The sequence below is a fragment of the Cebus imitator genome, unplaced genomic scaffold (genome assembly GCF_001604975.1).
Source record: "Cebus imitator isolate Cc_AM_T3 unplaced genomic scaffold, Cebus_imitator-1.0 Scaffold7, whole genome shotgun sequence".
In the NCBI taxonomy this organism is placed as follows: domain Eukaryota; kingdom Metazoa; phylum Chordata; class Mammalia; order Primates; family Cebidae; genus Cebus; species Cebus imitator.
This window is the reverse complement of record NW_016107322.1, coordinates 6134595-6155251: the sequence shown is the minus strand read 5'-3', so window position 1 is coordinate 6155251 and position 20657 is coordinate 6134595. Positions and strand designations below refer to the sequence as shown.

Here is a 20657-nt window from a genome sequence, read left to right as displayed (position 1 = left end):
CAGGATGGTCTCGATCTCCTGACCTCGTGATCCACCCGCCTCGGCCTCCCAAAGTGCTGGGATTACAGGCTTGAGCCACCGCGCCCGGCCTTAAAAAATTGTATTCTTTGAAGTCTTCTGTAATATGTTTAATAGAAGTGGTAATGACAGACATCTTTGTCTTGTTGCCGATTTTATGTGGAAAGCATTCAGTCTACTACTATGATTTTAGCTGTTGCACTTCTTATTGTAGATGACTTATATAAGGTTGAGAAAGTTTCCATCTATTTCTGGATATCTAATATTTTACTAAAAATGTGTTAAAGTTCATTTATACTTCTAGATACACCACAGCTTAACCATTCTACAGTTAAACTGTTTGGTTTTCTCTTTATATATTTATGGTCCATTGTGATTTTTTTTCTGTGAAATTGACATTTGTTTCTCTTGCTTGTTTTTTCTTTTGGGCTGTTTATCTCTTTCTTTATGATTTGAGGTAATTCTTTATAGTTTAGATACTACTTTTGTTTTTCTATTTACAATAGTCTGCCTTTACCTTCGTGGAATATGTGTCAAGACAGTGGGTGCTTGAAACTGTGGCTAGTATTGAACCATATATATAGTATATTTAGAAAGAGACTACATTGACATAACATACTGCATACATTTTCAAAGCACTTGAAATAGTGTACTATATATAGTATGGTTCAATACTATATAGTATAGTTTTTTCTTATACATACACGTGCCTGTGGTAAAGTTTATTTTATAAATTAGGCACACATATATGTATATAGTACATATAGGTTTTTTTCCCTATGTATACCTACCTGTAATAAAGTTTAATTTATAAATTAGGTACAGTAAGAGACTAACAACAACTAGTAATGAAATGGAACAATTATGATAACATACTATAATGTTATGCGAATGTAGTCTTTTTCAGAATACCTGATAACTGAGATGGCTACTGAGTACTAAGTGGGTAGTATACACAGTGTGGATATGTTGGACAAAGGGAAGATTCACGTGTGGGTGACATGGAGTGAGATTTCATTATGCATAGAACTCAGTCCCAATAGTGCACAATTTAAAAAATTGATTCTGGAATTTTTTATTTAATGTTTTTAGACTGCAGTTGACCACTGGTAACTGAAACTTTAAAAAGTGAAACAAGAGATAAGGGGAAACTACGGTATATGTTTTGCAAGTATTTTCTGTTTTCATGATGTGTTTTTATTCTCTTTATGTTCTTTCTTGAATAGAAATTTTTAGTTTTAATTTAGCTTCATATATAGTTTCCTTTGTTATTTGAATTTCCATGTCCTGTTTCATAAAAATAGTCTCAATTGTTGCCTTCTAAGTGTTTTCTTATTTTGTCATCATTCAGCATTTAAGTTTCATTCCACTTGGGTTTGATTTGTGCAAGTTGTTTAAGTAGATGTCCAAATTTAATTTTCCCCCCTGAAGAACCAGTGACTTAACTGAACAGCTTCTCCTTTCCATTAATACTCTACCTGACAATTGTGTGTGTGTATGTATATATATATATATATATATATATATATATATATATATATATAAATTCTTGAGTTGGGACCATTTGAAAGAAAAACAGGTGTCAGGAACTCTCTCCCTTGAATTAAAAAATATGTTTTTGAGACAGGGTCTTGCTCTCTTGCCCAGCCTGGAGTGCAGTGACATAATCATAGCTTGCTTCAGCCTCAAACTCCTGGGCCCATGTTATCCTCCCACCTCAGCCTCCCAAGTAGCTGGGACTGTAGGTGCATACCACCCACCCGGCTTTTTTTTTAGTTCTTTTATAGAGATATGGGGGTCTTGTTCTGTTTCTCTGGTTGGTCTTGAACTCCTGGTGTTAAGCCTTTCACTTTGGCCTTCCAAAGCATTGGCATCACAGGCATGAGCCACTGTGCTCAGCCAAATTAAAATATTTTTATTATAGTTTTACTGAAACTTGTTTAAACATAAACTAGACGTAAATTTATTTTGTTCTGTTGGATAGCTCTTATGTAATAAGATGAAAAACCAACTAGTATCTTAAATGTAACCAAAACTATATAACTGGGAAATTCAGATAACAAGGTTAACTTAATTTGACAGATGGCAGTGTTTTGCAGAAGTAATTTGGCATTTGTGACTTCAACTAAGGAAATTAGTATATGTATTTCAGGATATTGTAATGTGTTATTAAGCTTTTGGGAGTAAACTTATTTCTGTTGTAATCCATACTGCATTTCTGACTTGATACCTAAATAATAATACTGTAGAGTGAATGGTATTCTTGGCCTCAGCCTTTTTATTATAAAACTGTGACAGGTATGCTCCTGAGTTTTTTTTAAGCTATAGCTTGGTAAATGCTGATATTTCCATGTTGAATTGAACAGGTTGTATGATTTAGTATAGAGCAGGATAAACTTGCTGTGAATAACAGGTAAGAATTATAGCTTACTTTTAAGTTAGTGGCAAATAATTATCAGAACTTGTGAGCACTTTACCTCGTGTACATATTTGAGTGCCTGGGCAATCAACAGAGGGACATATTGCTCTGCAGTGTGATAACTACTTTTGTAGACATTGTGGAATAGTATTATTATACTGAAGTAATAATTGTATTATTGCTTTGTTGCTACCTGCGCCCTCCTTCTCAGAGTTGTTACACTTTGTTGTGGTGCAGATTTTAAACCTTTTTAACTGTGTGGCCAAAAATTTTAGTATTTGAAAGTTTGTTACAAACACAATCATTGAGAATTTTTGAGTAAGCAGTAGCAAGTAGGCATAGCTATTGGGCGAGAATTCTGTGGGCTCTCTGGCTTTTGCTGTGTGAGCTTTAAGTACCTATGTTTAAATGATTTACATATGGGATATGCTAAAATTTAGCTACTAATATGTGTTTCTGCTTATCTGTGGGAATTTTCCAAGGTTTGTCTTTGATTTTCTGATTTCTTTGCAAGCTTCATCTTTGAGAGATTGTCTAATTTCCGAGTCATGTATTTTCATTCCTATCAAGCACGTGTAATAAAAGTAAATGTAATGTTGCATATTATCATAAATTCTAGTTTAAGGTTTTCAATTGCATGTCTACATTTCTGCTTAGACATCACACAGTATCATGCCCGTTCATTTATTTATTCTTTGTTTTAAGCAGATTGAGAAATAAATAATATACAACTTGAGCCAGAAGTGCATATGATATTGGAAGTTAAAGTATTTGTAGGTAGAACTAAGAGGATATAAGAGGACTAGGAAAGATCTTATAAAGGATATAGTAGCTGAAATAAACTGTTGAAGATTTGTAGGCAGGTTGAAGTGTTATTCCGAGTAAAGAGAAGTCTATGAGCAAGGACAAATAAACCTTAAATGATTTAGTGCCTTCTGTTATCTACATGTGGCTTTATTTGGCTGAGTGTGATATAATAATATTTGGTCTTTTCCCCATGTTCCTGGCATGGAGCCATTAAAGCCTTTGGGATTTGCTATTTAGTCTGTACCAGCCAGATGACTGGCATGGGTCTGGGGTTTCTGGGGAGGAGAGGCTATATAGCTTCAGCTTCAGGATGGGTGCTCTTTGTCACAAAAACCAACCAATGTAGTTAGAGGGTGAGAAATTTCAAACCCTCTCCAACATCTAGGGAGGGAAGAGGGGCGGCAGATTGAGTTCAGTCACCAATGGCCAATGATTTAATCAGTTATACCTTAATGAAATCTCCAGTGCCTTATATATTATATGCTTTTTTTTTTTCTTTGAGATGGAGTCTCACTCTCACCCAGGCAGGAGTGTAGTGGCACAATCTTGGCTCACTGTAAACTCCATCTTCCGGGTTCAAGCAATTCTCCTGTCTCAGCCTCCTGAGTAGCTGGGACCACAGGTGCACACCACCACACCTGGCTAATTTTTGTATTTTTAGTAGAGACGGAGTTTCACCATATGGGTCAGCCTGGTCTCAATCTGACCTCAGGTGATCTCCGCCTGGGCCTCACAAAGTGCTGGAATTACAGGCATGAGCTACCATGCCCTGCGTCTTAAATGTTTTTAATAAGTGTTCAGTAAATAGTTCTAGGATAGAGCTCAGCGTATATAGTTAACTTTTTCCTCTAATTGTTTTTGTGTTTTTTTCTCTTAAAAATATAGAATTACATTTTAATATACTGTTAGTATGCAAAAATTGCTTTCAAGGAAGTTGTATCAGGGTACAATGAGGACAAAGAAAGGACAAAAATTAGAACAAAGAAGATATGGTATAAAGAAGTATTGGCTAGGAACAGATGATTGGCTGCTAAAGGGTAAAGGAAACTCTTAAGAATAAAGGAAGAAATAAATTTGGGAGAGGCCCTCTGGATGCCCCAAGACTCTGAGAGTCCTGGTTCTTGTTGGAGAGGTTGTGAATGAAGCCCAGTGGACGGCAGAGCACTTTGCAGAAGTGCTGCAGCTTGGGGTGTTCCTGCCAGTAGCTCTTTTGAAGTGGTATAGAGCATGTACTTTGTTTCCAAGAGACCATAGGGCATGTTATGTAAGCAATTAGCATGACCAAAAGCTGTATTTGCTTTACGGAATTGTGACAAATAGAACTGCTGGGAACTATATAGTATTCCAGTTTCAGAGTTCTCCTTAGAGCACGTTTATTTTATTTCATTAGTATAAGGAGTTTATTTTTGGATTATAAATTAATTATGCAAACTTAAGTACAGAAACTAGAGATACATAAAGATTTAATTGGACAAGAGAGCTATAGTAGGAATATGATTATTAGCATAAAAAACAAGTTACGTACATATTTTAAACTGCAGACGTGGTGATTCAAGGATATGATTTAATTCATAAAAGTTTTGTTTACCTACTTGTTTTCCAGAATATAGGCACTCTAATTTAAAAGCAGACTGTGTTCCAAAAGATTTTGCAAGTTGGGTTTTTGGAACTGAAAATACATGTTCCCATAGAAACCATGTTTTCTGGTGTTGGGTTCTTATTTGGAAATGTATTTAACTCTGTATGAACTTAGCTTATGTTGCTGTGTAACAATACTTTATGGGAGAATTGCATTTAGAGTTTCTACTGATGATGCATTTCTTTTATCTAATTAATTGGGGTAGGGAATATTCTTTTATTTTTTAAAAAATTTTTGCTTAGTAGCCAGGCGCGGTGGCTCAAGCCTGTAATCCCAGCACTTTGGGAGGCCGAGGTGGGTGGATCACGAGGTCAAGAGATCGAGACCATCCTGGTCAACATGGTGAAACCCCGTCTCTACTAAAAATACAAAAAATTAGCTGGGCATGGTGGCGTGTGCCTGTAATCCCAGCGACTCAGGAGGCTGGGGCAGGAGAATTGCCTGAACCCGGGAGGCGGAGGTTGCGGTGAGCTGAGATCGCGCCGTTGCACTCCAGCCTGGGTAACAAGAGCGAAACTCCGTCTCAAAAAAAAAAAAAAAAAAAAATTTTGCTTATTATATCTTTTGAGATGGAGTTTCACTCTCGTTGCCCAGGCTGGAGTACAGTGGCGTGATACCAGCTCACTGCAACCTCTGCCTCCGGGGTTCAAACGATTCTCCTGCCTCAGCCTCCCAAGTAGCTGGGATTAGAGGCATGCACCATTATGCCTGGCTAATTTTTTTATTTTTAGAAGAGATGGGGTTTCACCATGTTGGTCAGGCTGGTCTCAAACTCCTCACCTGAGGTGATCTGCCCACCTTGGCCTCCCAAAGTGCTGGGATTACAGGTGTGAGGCAACGCATCTGGCCAGATGCGGAATACTCTTCAAGGTCATAACATGATGCAGACATAGTTGAAAGGTTGGGTGACAGGTTGGAAAAAGGACTCTGCACAAGGGAGGATAGAAACCACCATTTATCTGGGACTAGCTATATCCATTGTTCTTTGCTAGCTGTTTCTCCTAAAGTATCTTATTTATTTATTTCTTGATTACATGGATGCTTAATGTTTTAGCTCTGGAATTCTATAAAAAGTAAGGAAGAGACTTTTAAAATTTAGAATTCATGACATTTTTAAGATTTATATCTTCAGATTTATATGCCCATAGAGATATATGAATAATTTATTTTAACGCTAAAGTGCTGTTAATCCAAAAAGATTGAGAAAAGCTTCACTGTTGGCAGTAGGATATGCAGAATACCTGAACCATTTGTTATTCCCCAAATACTTGAAAACCAGGATTTGTTGTCTAGTGAGTAGTGAACTACTTTTCAAGAGAATGCAGATTTTGATCAATAGGAGTTTTACTACTTGTCATAAATAAGTAGACTACTGGGAGTATTCTTTAGAGCATTGTTTCTTCAAGGGAAAAATGACAGGAAGGTTTTGTAGAGTGACAGATAGGGGAGAGGGTGTGACATGACTTGTAGAGGAGGGGTCCCAGTGGTGTAGATGCAGTGAGTCACTGGGCTAGCAGGTAGGTCACATGTTATGGTAATGAAACTATAGTTCCCCCCAGGGTGGTTACTTTAGCATGATAATGAGCAAAGTTCACTCAGGTTCATCTGTAAGTTGCTAGGGTCTGTCAGGAGTTGGCTCCAACTGACTAGGTGAGATCATTCGCCACAGGGTTTGGGAAAAAAAAGGTTGCAAGGCAGGACGCTATAAATGGGCCAGTTACTCAAGTTGATTAAATTCCTATAGTCCCTGGGGACCCTCCTTGTCTGCTGACACCTTCATGGGACTGTTATATAGATTATTTGCAATTAGGAATTTCAATAATAATATACCTTATACCAACCTTTAAGTGAGATTGACAGGACCATAACTAGGAAATTCTAGATGGAATGTAGGAGGGAGTGGGCCTGACTTATGTATGCTTCTTGAATTTAGAAGAATTAGACAGTTTGCTTATTAGTATGCTTCTTGTTCCTGTGTGGGAGGAAAAAAATGGCTTCTTTTTACCTTTCTGTGTTCTTTGACTGGACTAGAAACTAAATTGACATGAGGCAGATTAACAGGAGAAAAACCATTTTAATTACATAGGTACTTACAGGAGTCCCACAAAATGAGAGACTTGAAGGGTCACATGATTGAAGCTTATGTAGCATCTGGAGCTACAGAAAGGGATAGGGGTTTGGGGCTTCTGGGAGGGGCGGCAACACATGTTATGAGAGGGTGAGGGGAGGAAATGTATGGTGAATAAAGGGTGTCTGTGCAGATAAAAAGCCTCTCAATAATAAGAGTTGCAGCCCTTTGTGATACAGATACTTTTTCTAATGTAGATTTCCTATAAAGATTTTTTTTTTTAACAAAAGGACAGTTTTTCAAGGCTACTTTTGTGTCCGCAGTTTCTCAAAATAACTACCTCAAAATATGCCAAATAAGTATATTTTGGGGTGGCATATGCTAGTCTCCTACAGTCTTATTTGGGGGCCAGTGTGTCCTGCGCCCCAGCATTCCCATCTCCAATCATTAGTCCCTCTTGTCTGTGGATAAGCTTGTCTTGTGATATGACTTGTTCCAGCTCGCATCTGCAGGCTCTGCTGTATTCATTTATTCAATCAATATTGATTGAGTGCTTTCCATGTGCCAGGCATTATATGTACGTACCAGGAGTACGGTGATGAACTAATTAATCCTCTCATTGATATCTTTGAAATGATTACCATTTGATGCCTAGCAGTGCTTTAGTGCGCATGCTTCTGTCGTCTTTGGGTTTACCTTCTTGTGATTAATCGTAGTATATTATAATTTGTGATGAGTCTAACAGAAGGCACCTACATGTGTAAAGATCTTTGCATTACGAAGGAGAATGATATTTCCTAGACCCTGAATGAAAGAGAGGGAAGAGGAATGCCAGGGGAAAGCAGTGCAAGGTAATGCTGGGGACAGAGGTAGGGACTCTAGGAAGCAGAGGCCCTTTAAGGTATGAGAAGGACTGTCCTGTAGGAAAATTCCTGAGACAAGTCATAGAATATTACATTTGAAGGGAAATGAAAGATTAGGCTTACAGATAAACAAGAAAAACATGACTCAGGATATTTTTTTCTTCTTTGCTTTCTAGCTATTTAGAGGCAGATTTGGACTTACAAACATGAAGGTTGTGTTATGTACTTCAAATTCTTGGACAGTGAATTTTAGAGGTTTCTTATGATAAGAGAAGATGACTATAGCAGTTTAGTGTTATTGGGTAGATGCACACGTATTTGCAGAAACAGATGTGTGTGTGGTTGCTCACTTTAAAGACAGTAGAATGAATTAATCTTGTCATTGACAGGTAACTTTGAAATGCTTTCCATTTGGTGCTTAGCAGCACATGTGATTCTGAAGTTTAAGAATGTCTTTGGAGTTTCTATCAGACTATTTTTTCCCTCTATTCTTAGAAAATTTGGAAGGTTTTTTTAGAGGTCATTCTAAAAGTTGACTCCCCCGTCCACCCCACCCCCAAGGATGGAAACCTTTGACTTTGTTTTCCTGAACCAAGTTTCATTTATATTTGGAAATTTAGCTAAAGGAGCCAGTGACTGACTTAATGAGTCATCCACCGCTTAACCCAATTTTTTTTCTCCCTTGTAGTCAGTGGTGCTTTAGTTTTCTTCTACAGTTTCTAAGTATTTTACATCAGCATAATAGTGGATTTTTGCACTGAGTTTTCATTTTTTATTGAATCTTTAATCTCCAATGTTAGATATCCTAGAGTTGAGAAAATATGGCAAGTACATGGAGTTTGAAACACTTCATTTCATTCCTCTCTGCACTTACTAATGTCTTGAAGTCTCTGTCATCTATACAATGAGAGGAACCTCCCAGAGGGTGTGTGTATGTATGTGTGTATTAAATGAGATTATACATTGCAAACATTGAAAATAGTCTAGTATAGGGAAGTTTAAACTTTCCCTATGAAAGTTTGATTGAGTGCTGACATAAACTGACAGTAAACAGATTAACAAGATAAAGTGCATAAAAATTTATTGACATGCAAACATGGGTGGGGACTATAAAAAAACAGACTCTAAAAAGGGCCAGATTGGTGAAACCTAAATCCCACTTCATAAAGGGAGAAGTGGAGGATGCAGGCAATTTTAGAGGAAGAGTAATGATTTCAGGGGGAGTTGAGTGTGCCTGAAGAGCAGGCAATGACCCAGTACAAAATTCTTCTGGGCTTCGGGAGAGATGGTGACATTTTTTGAGAGGTGAGGGGCAGAACTAAATTACAAACAAAAGTTGCCTTTATTATATAAAGTCTCTGAGGTAACGAATAGCCCTTAGAAGAATAGTCAAAAGAATAGGTGAAAAGTCTGTGTGGGAATGGTATGCCCAGGGGCATGGCAATTTTTAGTTTTCTCTCCTGCTATAGGAATTAATCTTCTCTGGTTTATATAGATTCCAGGGAATTATCCAAGACAATTTGATTCCTTCTGGATGAACCTCCCTTAGTCAGATAAGGGAATTTCAGAGAAAACTTCTCCCTGTGCTTTGGAAGGGAAAGCAGGGAGGCAGGAGAATGTCAGAGACAGACTTTGGTTCTGGGTCTTTTTTCTGAGTCCTTTCAGTTGCTTTTGTTCAAAGCACTCAGCAAGCCAGAACACCATACTTCGGGGCATTGTTTACTTAACCTCACATTGGTATATAGCAAGAATATAATAAATTTATATTTTCTTTCCTTGGCTTGGCCCAGTGATCCTTTTTTTTGCATCCTCAAAACGTTATACTGATGTTAAATATGCTCTTTGTATTGAAACTGATTTTTTAAAAAAAACCCAGCATTTAATGTGGTCACCTGAGAAGGGAAAGAATTTCTGTGAAACTCTCAGATTTTTAATGTATATTGAAATTACCAATATTTTCTTATACTTGAAGTGCATAGTACTATATTTTGCACATAGTAGACACTTAAGGATGTCATTGTGCAGTAAAAATAACAAGGAATCTTAAGTCCCGTATGTAATCTTGACTTCTTTGCTTATTGACTTTTGTGGTATTTGCAAGTGACTGAATCTCTTTGGACATTGCATCTTGCTCTTTTGGTTTATTCGTGGGAACAGGTTGAATCCATCTCCCTGTACTTTACTAGATTAAAAATCCCTACAAGGACCATCTCAGAGTTCAGAAAAGGAGTCTAATATGGAAGTGGATTGGATGGGAACCACCTTAGATTTGGAATTACTGGTCAAGGAGAGGACCATATTTAGGACATTTCCAGTTGGGGATCAGAGTATATCACAGATCCGAAGTTTAATAAATGGGAAGGTACAAACCTTGAAAAACACGCTATGGTCTTGATCGCAACAGAAATGGCAACAAAAACTCCATATAATTGCAGGAGGTGAAGGTGCAGGTTTTCAAATACAGGAAAAACACAACTGGATGATGCCAGTAACAAAGGGAAAAAACTTTACAAATGAGGTGGCTTTTCTAACTTAAACTTAGAATTTTTCTCATTGCTCACTTCTTTCCATTTATTTCTACCTAGGTTTAGCTAAGAAAATTCTTTCATCTTTTTTTTCTTTTCCACCTAGCCTCCTCCCCCATCCCCAGTTCTTTTTATTGTTTCATTTTCAGTCATGATTTATAAAAACTATGCTAGAGATTAAACCTGCTTTTTTTTCTAGGATATTTGCATGACTTTGTATTAAAAAATAAAATGGCAAAATAAAAATTTCAAAGACCTTGCTCTTCTCCATAATATACTCAGTATTCTTGTTACACTTTATCAAACCACCATGACAAACCACCTCAAAACCCAGTGGCATACCAAAATATTGTCACTCGCACTTACAGATTTGTTGGTTGGCTGGGGTGGCTTTCTTCACATGTGCCTCATTCTTCTTAGGCAAGTGGGCTACCAAGTCATGTTCTTCTTAAGTAGGTTGCAGAAGTTCAACAGGGCAAGCCCAGCCATGCAGGTATGTTTCATGTCTGCTTGCATGCTGGCTGCCAACACGCCATTAGTCAAAGCCCATCATCCATACCGCAGGGAAATACAGCATGTCTCTAGGGGAGGAAGTGGAAAGTGGCAAAGAGTATGGATACAGTGATGGGAGAATTGGGAGTCTAGCATAGGCAGTGTAATCTTTTCTGGGATTCATATCCATGTTCACATTTTACCTTTTAGTCATTAATTTGTATATATACTATTTTGTATTCTGCTTTAGCTTAATATGATTTTGTAAGGATAACTTCTGTATGGATTATGTATTTTTCACCTAAAAATAGTTGTATGTTTAACTCAGACTCTGCTTCTAAGTTGATCTGCATCAGAATCATTTGAAGTGCTTATTAAAATGCAGATCCTTAGACCTTAACCCAGACTGGTCTCTTTAGAATCAGTCTTTGGGGATGAGGCCTGGGCATCTTCATTATTAACAAACTCATGAAGCCATCCTTCTATACATTAAAGTTTGAGAACTACTTTCTTAGTGGAAGAAGATACATATTTGTATTAGTCTGTTCTCTGCTATAAGAACATAACCTGAGACTGAGTGATACAGTTATACTTTGTGTCCCCATCCAAATCTCATCTTCAGTTGTAGTTCCCATAATCCCTGGTGTGTCATGGGAGGGACCAGGTGGAAATAATTGAATCATCGGGGGAGTTTTCCCCCATCCTGTTCTCATGATAATGAATAAGTGTCACAAGATGTGATGATTTTATAACAAGTGCTCTCTTGCCTGCCACCATGTAATATGTGCCTTTGCCCCTCCTTTACTTTCTGCCATGATTGTGAGGCCTCGCCCACCATGTGGAACCCTGAGTCCATTAAATCTCTTTCCTTTGTAAATTACCCAGTGTGTTAGTCTGCTCTCATGCTGCGAACAAAGACATAACCGAGACTGGGTAATTCATAAAGAAAAAGAAGTTTAATGGACTCGCAGTTTCATATGGCTGCAGAGGCCTCACAATCATGGCAGAAGGGAAAGGAGAAGCAAAGGCACATCTTGCACAGCGGCAGGCAAGACTGTGTGTGCAGGGGAGCTGCCCTTTATAGAACCACCGGATCTTATAATCACTTACTGTCACAAGAACAGCATGGGAAAAACCCGCCCCCATGATTCACTTACCTACTACCAGGTCCCTCCCACGACACATGGGGATTAAGGGAGCTACAACTCAATCTGAGATTTTGTTGGGGACACAGCCATTTTTTGATTTTTGTAATTAATGGCCATCAGCACTTGTACAAATGACTAATTTCCTTGGGTACTCCAATTTTTTTCTGAGCCATGATTGAATAATTTTCAGTTGAGGAAAATAATACTTTATGTGTGAAATCAGGTATGGAGTGCGGGTAGCAGTGAGATTACAGGCTTATAAAAATTATCAAGGATTTTACAGTAACTAAATGAAGACATTGAATTGAATAAAGATAATTTCTGTAAAATTTTTATCCCTTTAATTCATAATATTGGGTATTGCATAACTTAGTCATGATTCTATTGCTAGTTATTGGTAATTTTCTAAATGAAAGTAGTATAAACCAAAAAGTATCTAAGACAAGTCTCAATCAATTTAGAAAGTTTATTTTGCCAGGGTTAAGTATGTGACCATGACACAGCCCCAGGAGGTCCTGACAAAATTTGCCCAAGGTGGTTGGGGTACAGCTTTTATACATTTTAAGGAGACATAGCAGTCAATTTGTTAAGATTCACATTGATTCAGTCTGGAAGGGCGGGACAACTTAAAGTGGGGTCGCGGGGTGGCTTCCATTTCATAGGTAGATTTAAACATATTCTGATTGGCAACTGGCTGAGTTATTAATAGAAAGGACTGTCTGGGTTAAGATAAAGGGTTGTGGCAGTCTAGGTTTTTTTATCATGGAAATGAAGCCTCCAAGTAGCAGGCTTTAGAGAGAATAGACTGAAAATATTTCTTACTGGACTTAAGGTCTGTGTTTACGTTAATGCTGGAAAGGTATAACGAGGCATGTTCACCCCCACTTGTAGTCATGGCCTGAACCAGTCTTTCGGGTTAAATTTTAGAGTGCCTTGAAGTTCATTCAGATGGTAGGGGGTTGGTGCAGGACAGGGAGGGGGCTTCAAATTTTATTTTTGGTTTTCGGTATAAAAACTGATAGGTTTAAAGAGAATTTTAGTTTTCTCATTGCAGGTCTGTAAATTTGGCAGTTCTTTTATTCAACATTTTGATACTTCCTGGTATTTTGTATGTCTCTGTGTACTTTAATATGTATTGTTAGTCCTCGTTATCCCAGCTCTGTAAAAATATTTTTATGGAAGTGAAAGTTCTTTGATGGTGTGGTAGACACTGACAATGCCGATCCAGTAAACATTCTTTTCTTTTTGATAATATAACCCTGATTTCATTCTGAAGGGCAGCCTTTGCCTATCCAAAAAATGCATTTCCCAGTCTCCTTTGCAGCTGTGATTTGCCACACAACTGTTTTGTGCTTTGTGATGCTTTTGTAAGTGGAAGTTTGTAAGTGGGGCTTGTTAAAGGAGTCCCATTCATTTGGCAGACACCTTTTGTCCTTTGCCCTTCTGTTTATCCTACCTAGAACTTGGATGGACAGGACAGTGGAGGTGGAGACCATGGAGTGACAGACATATTCTGATGAATGTTCTACATAAAGACTTCATTCTGGGTGTCCTTACTAGGTCTGGAGTGCCCATTGTGTCTTCTAAGTTAGAAAAGAAAGACACTCCAGAGTGTTGGAGGTGCAGTTTAGTTGGGAATCTGTTAAATGTAGCTGAATGTAGTTTCTACCTAATACATACGGTTTCTGTAAAAGATATTTGGGCTGCATTATCTTAAACCTTTCATATAATTTGTTTAGGACTTCTTAGACTTTTTAGACTTCTAAAAATATATATTTTACGGTATTTAAATTGTCAAGCATGTTTTGAAAGGCACAATTTACAATTTAATGTCAACAAAGCTGAATACAGAACATTCAAAAACTTTTTATTTTGAAATTTCAAATTTAAAAGTGCAAACTTAGCACACAGGACTTCATAACTTTTTTTCTCCCCAAAGCATTTGATAGTAAATTGCAGGCATCATGCCCCTTTACCACTTAAATTCTTCAGGATATATTTCCTAATAAAAAAGATACTCTCTGGAGTTACTGTACTGGAGTTATCAAATTCCAGAATTTAATATTAATAAAATGTCATTACTAAGTGCTCCATATTCATATTTGTCCAGTTGTTCCAACAGTATTCTGCATGACATTTGGTATGGGCTACAGTCAGCTCCCCATTTGGCTGACATGCTTTTTTAGTCTCCTTTAGTGTGGAGACTCCATCTGTTTTTCAAGGCATATCCATTTTTGAAGATAATAGAGTAATTATTTTTCACAGTATCCCTCAGTTTGGGTTTGTGTGATGCTTCCTTAAGATTAAATTTAGGTTGTGCATTTTCGGCAGGGCAATATCATAGATTATAGAGTATCGGGAGGCATGCACTGCCATTTTATCCCATTATTGGTAATACTAACTTTGATCTCTTGGTTAAGGTGGTGACTCTCAGGTTTTGCACTATTGTTACAGTAGATAGCTAGTCAGACATGAGCAAGGCAGGAGAGGGCCTCCCCACCAGGAATGTCAGGCAACCATCAGGCCATGGTCAGGCTGTTATTAACAGTCTCTCTCAAATAATAATTGGTCACAACTGGTGCCAGCCAGTCTCCCAATAGATAGAAACACCTGAGGCCAGGCTTGGTGGCTCATGCCTGTAATCCCAGCACTTTACAGAGGCTGAGGCGGGCAGATCACCTGAGGTCAGGAGGTTGAGACCAGCCTGACCAATATGGTAAAAGCCTGCCTCTACTAAAAATAAGAATATTAGCCGGGCGTGGTGGTGGGCGCCTGTAGTTCCAGCTGCTCTGGAAGCTGAGACAGGAAAATTGCTTGACCCCGGGAGATGGAGGTTTCAGTGAGCGGAGATCGTGCCTCTTCACTACATTCACTCCAGCCTGGGTGACAGAGAAGAGAATCCATCTCCAAACAAAACAAAACAAAACAACTGAAACTGGTGATCAGCAGCTTCCTGATAAGAACCCAGGATTTGGGTGAATGGGCTCAAGCATATATGCACTAAGACGCAAAATGGTGGAGTTTAATTGACCTATGCTCTTCCTCTAGGAACACCCAACTGGTAAGGGAAAAACGCCTCAAATGAGCATGTGCACGATTTCAGTAAACACACTGTGCATGCAGCTCCTCCCCAGTACTGGCAGGCCACTGTGCCTGTGGACAGCCCACCCCATGGGAAGAATTAGAGGAGAAGAAACGCAAACCCTGGAAGCATGCCAGTGTATAAAACCTCAAGTCAAAGGTCAAACTGTTCACTTGATCTTCCAAGTTGCCCACTTGGTCCTCTTCCAAGTGTACTTTACTTCATTTCATTCCTGCTCTAAAGCTTTTTAATACACTTTCACTCCTGCTCTAAAAACTTGCCGTGATCTCTCACTCTGCCTTAGACCTCTTGGTCAAATTCATATGGGTTCGCTGCTGTTAACACAATAAAGTTATTCTTTCTCCCTTTATAATTTATAGGAATAGAGATTTAAAATGATGTAAATATTCTGTTCCTGATCAAACTTTCATTCAGTAGTTTTAGTATCCATTGAAGATTCCTGACTGAATTATTATTGAGATAAATGTAAAACATCTTTTTTAAAAAAATTTCAGTAGATCCTAATCTATTCTATTGATTAGGTTTGCTTTTCCTATGATATCCATTGTGATTTATATATTTCATGGTACTGTTTTATAGTGTTGGGAAATTTAAGAAATACAGAGATGTGGGGAGGAAGTTGGTTTTTATTTAGGGGCCATCAGGGGAGAGTTTGATAGTGAAATTCTATCTCTCTATCTCTTTTTCCCTCCACTGCAATGTAGTATGTAATCAATTATATAGGCCAAAGCATATAAAGAACTGAAGCAAATGGGGGCAAAAGATCTATTCAGTTTATAATCTTTTATGACAGATTGGACAGTGAAATGATCCTCTTTTTTAAGTAGATCTGAGGATCTCCATGGTATAATTATGTCCTACCAAAAGTGTGTCTTTTTCAAAGGTGTTTCTCTCCTTGTGCTTAACCATCATGGATATGACTGCTTTTCTTGTTAGGTGGCATAAATGAGGGGGTGAAGAATGGGACGGAAACTGCTAATTCAGTAAAACTTCTTGGGGAGTAATGTAGGGAAGTTACCTTTTGAAACATGAGAATGACATAAGAGTTCTCCACAGCATGATTCATTCTTTCTAGAAGGAGGAAGTTGCTTGGTGTTTCTTAAGTTCATTTTCCTTTTTTATCCTAGTTTATTCTGTTTGTTTGTTTGTTTGTAAAACCAGAGGTCATTTGTTTTCCTTGTATATTTTCAGAATTGAGAATATAATGATTTTGGTTTTTTCCTCCCTCTAGCACCAGCAGACTTTTTTGAATCAACTGAGAGAAATTACCGGGATTAATGACACCCAGATACTACAGCAAGCCTTGAAGGTATGGCCTCTGTTTTATGATATACAGTTTGTGGTATATGCTTATCTCTAGTATGTGTTATATTTGATAGTTGAAGTTTTTTATTTTTTATTTTTATTAAACCATGTGGTAGTTTTAGAGATATGAGAATGGACTTTGGTAAAGTAAAATCCTCAATTATTGCAGTTTTGAGCATGTTAGTTTTTAGCAGTCTGATGTCCACGATACCTTAGAGTGACGGATAGTGTCTTTCTATATATGAAATGCTTTTTGTGCAGAATGGTTTTACTTTTAAGAGCTATGATTTTAGAGTTTACATGAGGGTGCAAGGTGGGGTGTATTAGAGGAAGAGGTGTTAAGAGAAGGGGAAAATAGAAAATTAATAAAAGGCCTAAAGTTTACATTTTTCTTCTCCTGAGAAGCAGAAATATAAATTTGCACCTATTCAGCTAATTACACCCTAAGTTAAAAGCATTCAGTTTCAAACTTTTCACTATAGGCAACAACTAAAATGCATTATTTTTGTCATGTCTTAGTTGTACCTTCATTTTCACACAGACATCCAAATGAGTCATATCACGTGTATACTCACTTTGAAAAAGAGTGAATGAAAGCTATTTAAGAAATAGAACTGTACCGTATTTTAAGCTTATTTGAATATTACCACTATAGGCTAAACACAGTACAGCATTTTTGCCATTACAGTCATATACACAGCTCCAGTCCTTTGGAAGTTGGTTTCAAGCAGAAGTTTTTTTTTTTTTTTTTTTTTTCCCCACCACCACCACCACCACCCAGAAGTTTTTTATCTATTTTTAGAAATAATCTATTAGGTGATTGTAATAAAAGTCATAATAATAATTAGTACTGATGATTAAACTTTTAGTACTACCAGGCAGCATTTTAAGTACTTTATGTGGGCTAGCTCATCCTAATAACAACTCTATGAGATAAGTATTAGTTTCATCCCCCTTTTGAAAAGATGAGGCAACAGAGAAGTTAAGGTAACTTGCCCAAGATCACACAGCCCGTATATGGAAAAGCTTGGAATAGAAACCAAGGCAGCCTGATCCCAAGGTGGCAGACTTAATTTATGCTTCTTTTACTAGAAGCTTTGCTTCACCTTATTCCCCCATCAGGAATATCATGAACTAGTAGTATTAGAGCTTTTATGCTGGGTGCATGAAGCCACTCTAAGGATTTGGTGAGGATGCAGAAGTGTTCTACCTCAATTTTTATGATTATGACATTTAGATAATTGCTAGTCTTTTTTTATTCTGATAGATATTGTCACTAAATTCCATGTCTGTTTTCAGAAACTACCTTTTCCGTATATGTTACTGAGTGTGAGGCCATAGCCTATCACCTTGCCAGGATAAATTTGGGTAATTCACATTTTTTTTTTAAACTTAGGAAATATATAGCTCCAATTAAGTCTTATCTGCATTTCCTGTGATGTAAGATGTGTGTATATAGTTTTTTTTTTTTAATATTAAATTTTAATTTTTCCAAAGTTTTTGTCTCAGTTACCAGTAGCTGGGGGAAAAGAGTGTATTTAAAGCTTAATTGTTGCCCATTATAAATTTCTAAGATGTTTCATCATGAGTTGACTATCTTAGTCTTAAACTGACAAGAAGTCTCCTTTTGGGCACCATCCATAACATCAATGATTAATTTCAGTACTTTTGAGAATGTATTTTAGCTCTAAAAAGTAAATGAACTTAAATTTGTGTAAATTCCTGCTGTGTTAGTTTGTTGTTTTTTTTTTTTAAATTATATGAGAAACATATTTCTTGGCATCTAGTACGTGCTCAATAAATGTTAGTCATCATTGAGATTTACGATTTGTTTACTTCTTTAACAATAGCGTATCTTACATTTTGGATGAGTCACTTAGGAATCTTCTGATGCTCATGACAGATAGCATACTTGAAAGTGGTGGTGCTTTTGAAACTGCACTCTTACTTCTCTCATCACTGACTGCTAGAATTGGAATTGGGGTAGGCTTTAGCGGCTTTATTCTGCCAGCTGCTCAGTCCTTAAATTTTGGAATCATCCTGATCCTACAGTCATGTCCCACATTTAATATGATAGCAATAATATTGGACTCTCTTCTGCACTTTCTCTCCTGTAGTCTATTCTTAATATATAGTCAGAGTGAACCTTTTAAAATGTCATACTATGTCATTCCTTTCCAGAACACTCCACTCGTTTCTTATTACACCCATGTGCATGTCTAAGTTCTTAGGAAACCTACAGAGCCTTTTATGTTCTGGTTTTCTGTTACAAAGATAGCTTCGTTATGAATATCTGGGTTTCCTGTGTTGTTTCAGGTAACTGTCTTAGCTAGCGTTTTTTGGTTGTCAACCATGCAGAGAATATAAAAATGTAACTGGGCAAGTCTCTCTTCATTTTGCTGTTTTAAAAATTCTTAAGAATTTTTTATTGTCCTTGTTTGTAGAAGTATTATTTTAAATACTCATTTTGCACTCTTTCATATGGCCAGCTCCAGAAGACATTTTTTTTTTGTTTTTTGTTTTTCAAAAGTGTAAGTTTGTGGTTGACTTTTATTAAGCAGATAGGAAAGTAATAAAAGACTAAGAAATTAGAGATGATTTTTACATTGTATCAGATTTAATTAGTAAAAAGGGTATTACTGTTGATATTGTATACTTTATGATGCATTTACACTATAAAATTAGAATCATATATAGATTATTTTCAAATCTAAAGCAGATTTGTTCTAGAGTATTAGTTATGGAGAATATTGTATAAATTTTTTGTGAATGTATAAAATTATTTCAAAACATTTGGTATTCCTTTCTTGATTTTTGAAGGATAGTAATGGAAACTTGGAATTAGCGGTGGCTTTCCTTACTGCGAAGAATGCTAAGACCCCTCAGCAGGAGGAGACAACTTACTACCAAACAGCACTTCCTGGCAATGATAGATACATAAGTGTGGGAAGCCAAGCAGATACAAGTAAGTTTTCTTTCCTTTCTTATTATTTTAAAGGAAATATACTGACAAATTTTCCTTGGTGTAATATATTATTTGCTTAACCAAAGGTAAAGAACCAAAAAAGAACTCTATTAACCTTAGTTCTTTTTAGTATAATTGAAAGGAGCATATATTATCTTTATCAGATTATAAGGAAAAGATTTTATCTAAGTTATATAGTTTTTTCATGGAGCATTTCATATAGTATTTATTGTTTTGAAATATGGAATAGCTGCAGATATATTCATAAAAGGAAGAACTAGAATTTTTAACGGGGACAGTTATTTTGTAGTTTTTTAGTATTGGTAGAGGTTTTAGTATTACTTTTGAAGTTAAAATATTATTTCTAATTACTGATAGGTTTACCATTTAATAAAATTTTCCTTCCCTTTCCCCCTGCTTTCAAATAAAGCTTTGGTGAAGAAGTTTATTATTGTGTAACAAAATTGCCTTTCATCCCAAAAAAGAAAACTAGGGAAAAGCATTCTTTTGGAGATACACACAAATACATACATGTGAAAGATTGTATGTGGGACTTAAATTTTTCTTCATAATATGAATACTTTAAACTTGTGTAGTGCACAGTTTTTCAAAATATGTTCAGTTACTGTCATAGATTAATAATTGTGCTACATAAAAAATAGTTATTTTTATACATTATGGATTTGCAAAGTTTGATTATTAACATATTTGGAGAGAATTTCTTATTTTGTTTATAGACATTCTCAAAGTTAGGAAGCAACCTGAAAAGAGCTCATTTACATAGAGATTTATTAATGCTTATTGATAAAATATTTTAATTTCTAGTTTTCAGGATACACAGCCCAAATCATTTGTGTCAGAGGAAACTAGACTATTCCTATCTCAGTTAATAGGTGATGGGATAATTTTTGTTGCATACATATGACAGACCCGTTTAACGTTTAAGTTCAAGGCAAACTGTGAATTGGACCCCTTCCACATTTTTAGCCTCATTTTTCACTGTTTTTCTCCTGTCATTCAATACTATAATAATACAGAATGGCTTGAAGTTCTCATGTACTCACTGCTATTTAATTTCTCTGTCTTTACCTGTGCTGTTCCTTCTGTTTGAATGCACTCTGGCCTTTTCCTCCTTAGCCTAATATATTCTGGTATTGAAATATTTAGCTAAAGAGCTGCTTGCTGGAGAATGCTTTTCCTGGCCTCTAGCTAAGACCACGTGCTTTTCCAGCATCCAGGACATGCTTCTGTCTTAATGAATACTCTGTTATTTTGGAATTATTTGCTTGAACATTAGTGGTGCTC

The 20657-nt window shown here is 36.7% G+C and overlaps 1 protein-coding gene across 12 annotated transcripts in view; it reads left to right on the top strand.

Moving 5' to 3' along the window:
- The window catches only part of USP25 (ubiquitin specific peptidase 25), a 139582-nt gene that overhangs the window by 13688 nt on the left and 105237 nt on the right, over nucleotides 1–20657 (top strand). For 11 of the 12 annotated variants that reach the window (XM_017539786.2, XM_037742518.1, XM_017539777.2 and 8 more), the window contains exons 2-3: nucleotides 16314–16391; nucleotides 19208–19352. Coding sequence is in view for 6 of the 12 variants with exons in the window: in XM_017539777.2 (XP_017395266.1) it covers nucleotides 16314–16391; nucleotides 19208–19352 (223 nt within the window). In the remaining 6 variants the exon portion in view is untranslated. Of the gene's footprint in view, nucleotides 1–16313; nucleotides 16392–17686; nucleotides 17756–19207; nucleotides 19353–20657 lie in introns of those variants that run through there. The other variant, XM_037742504.1, reaches the window with a different exon arrangement.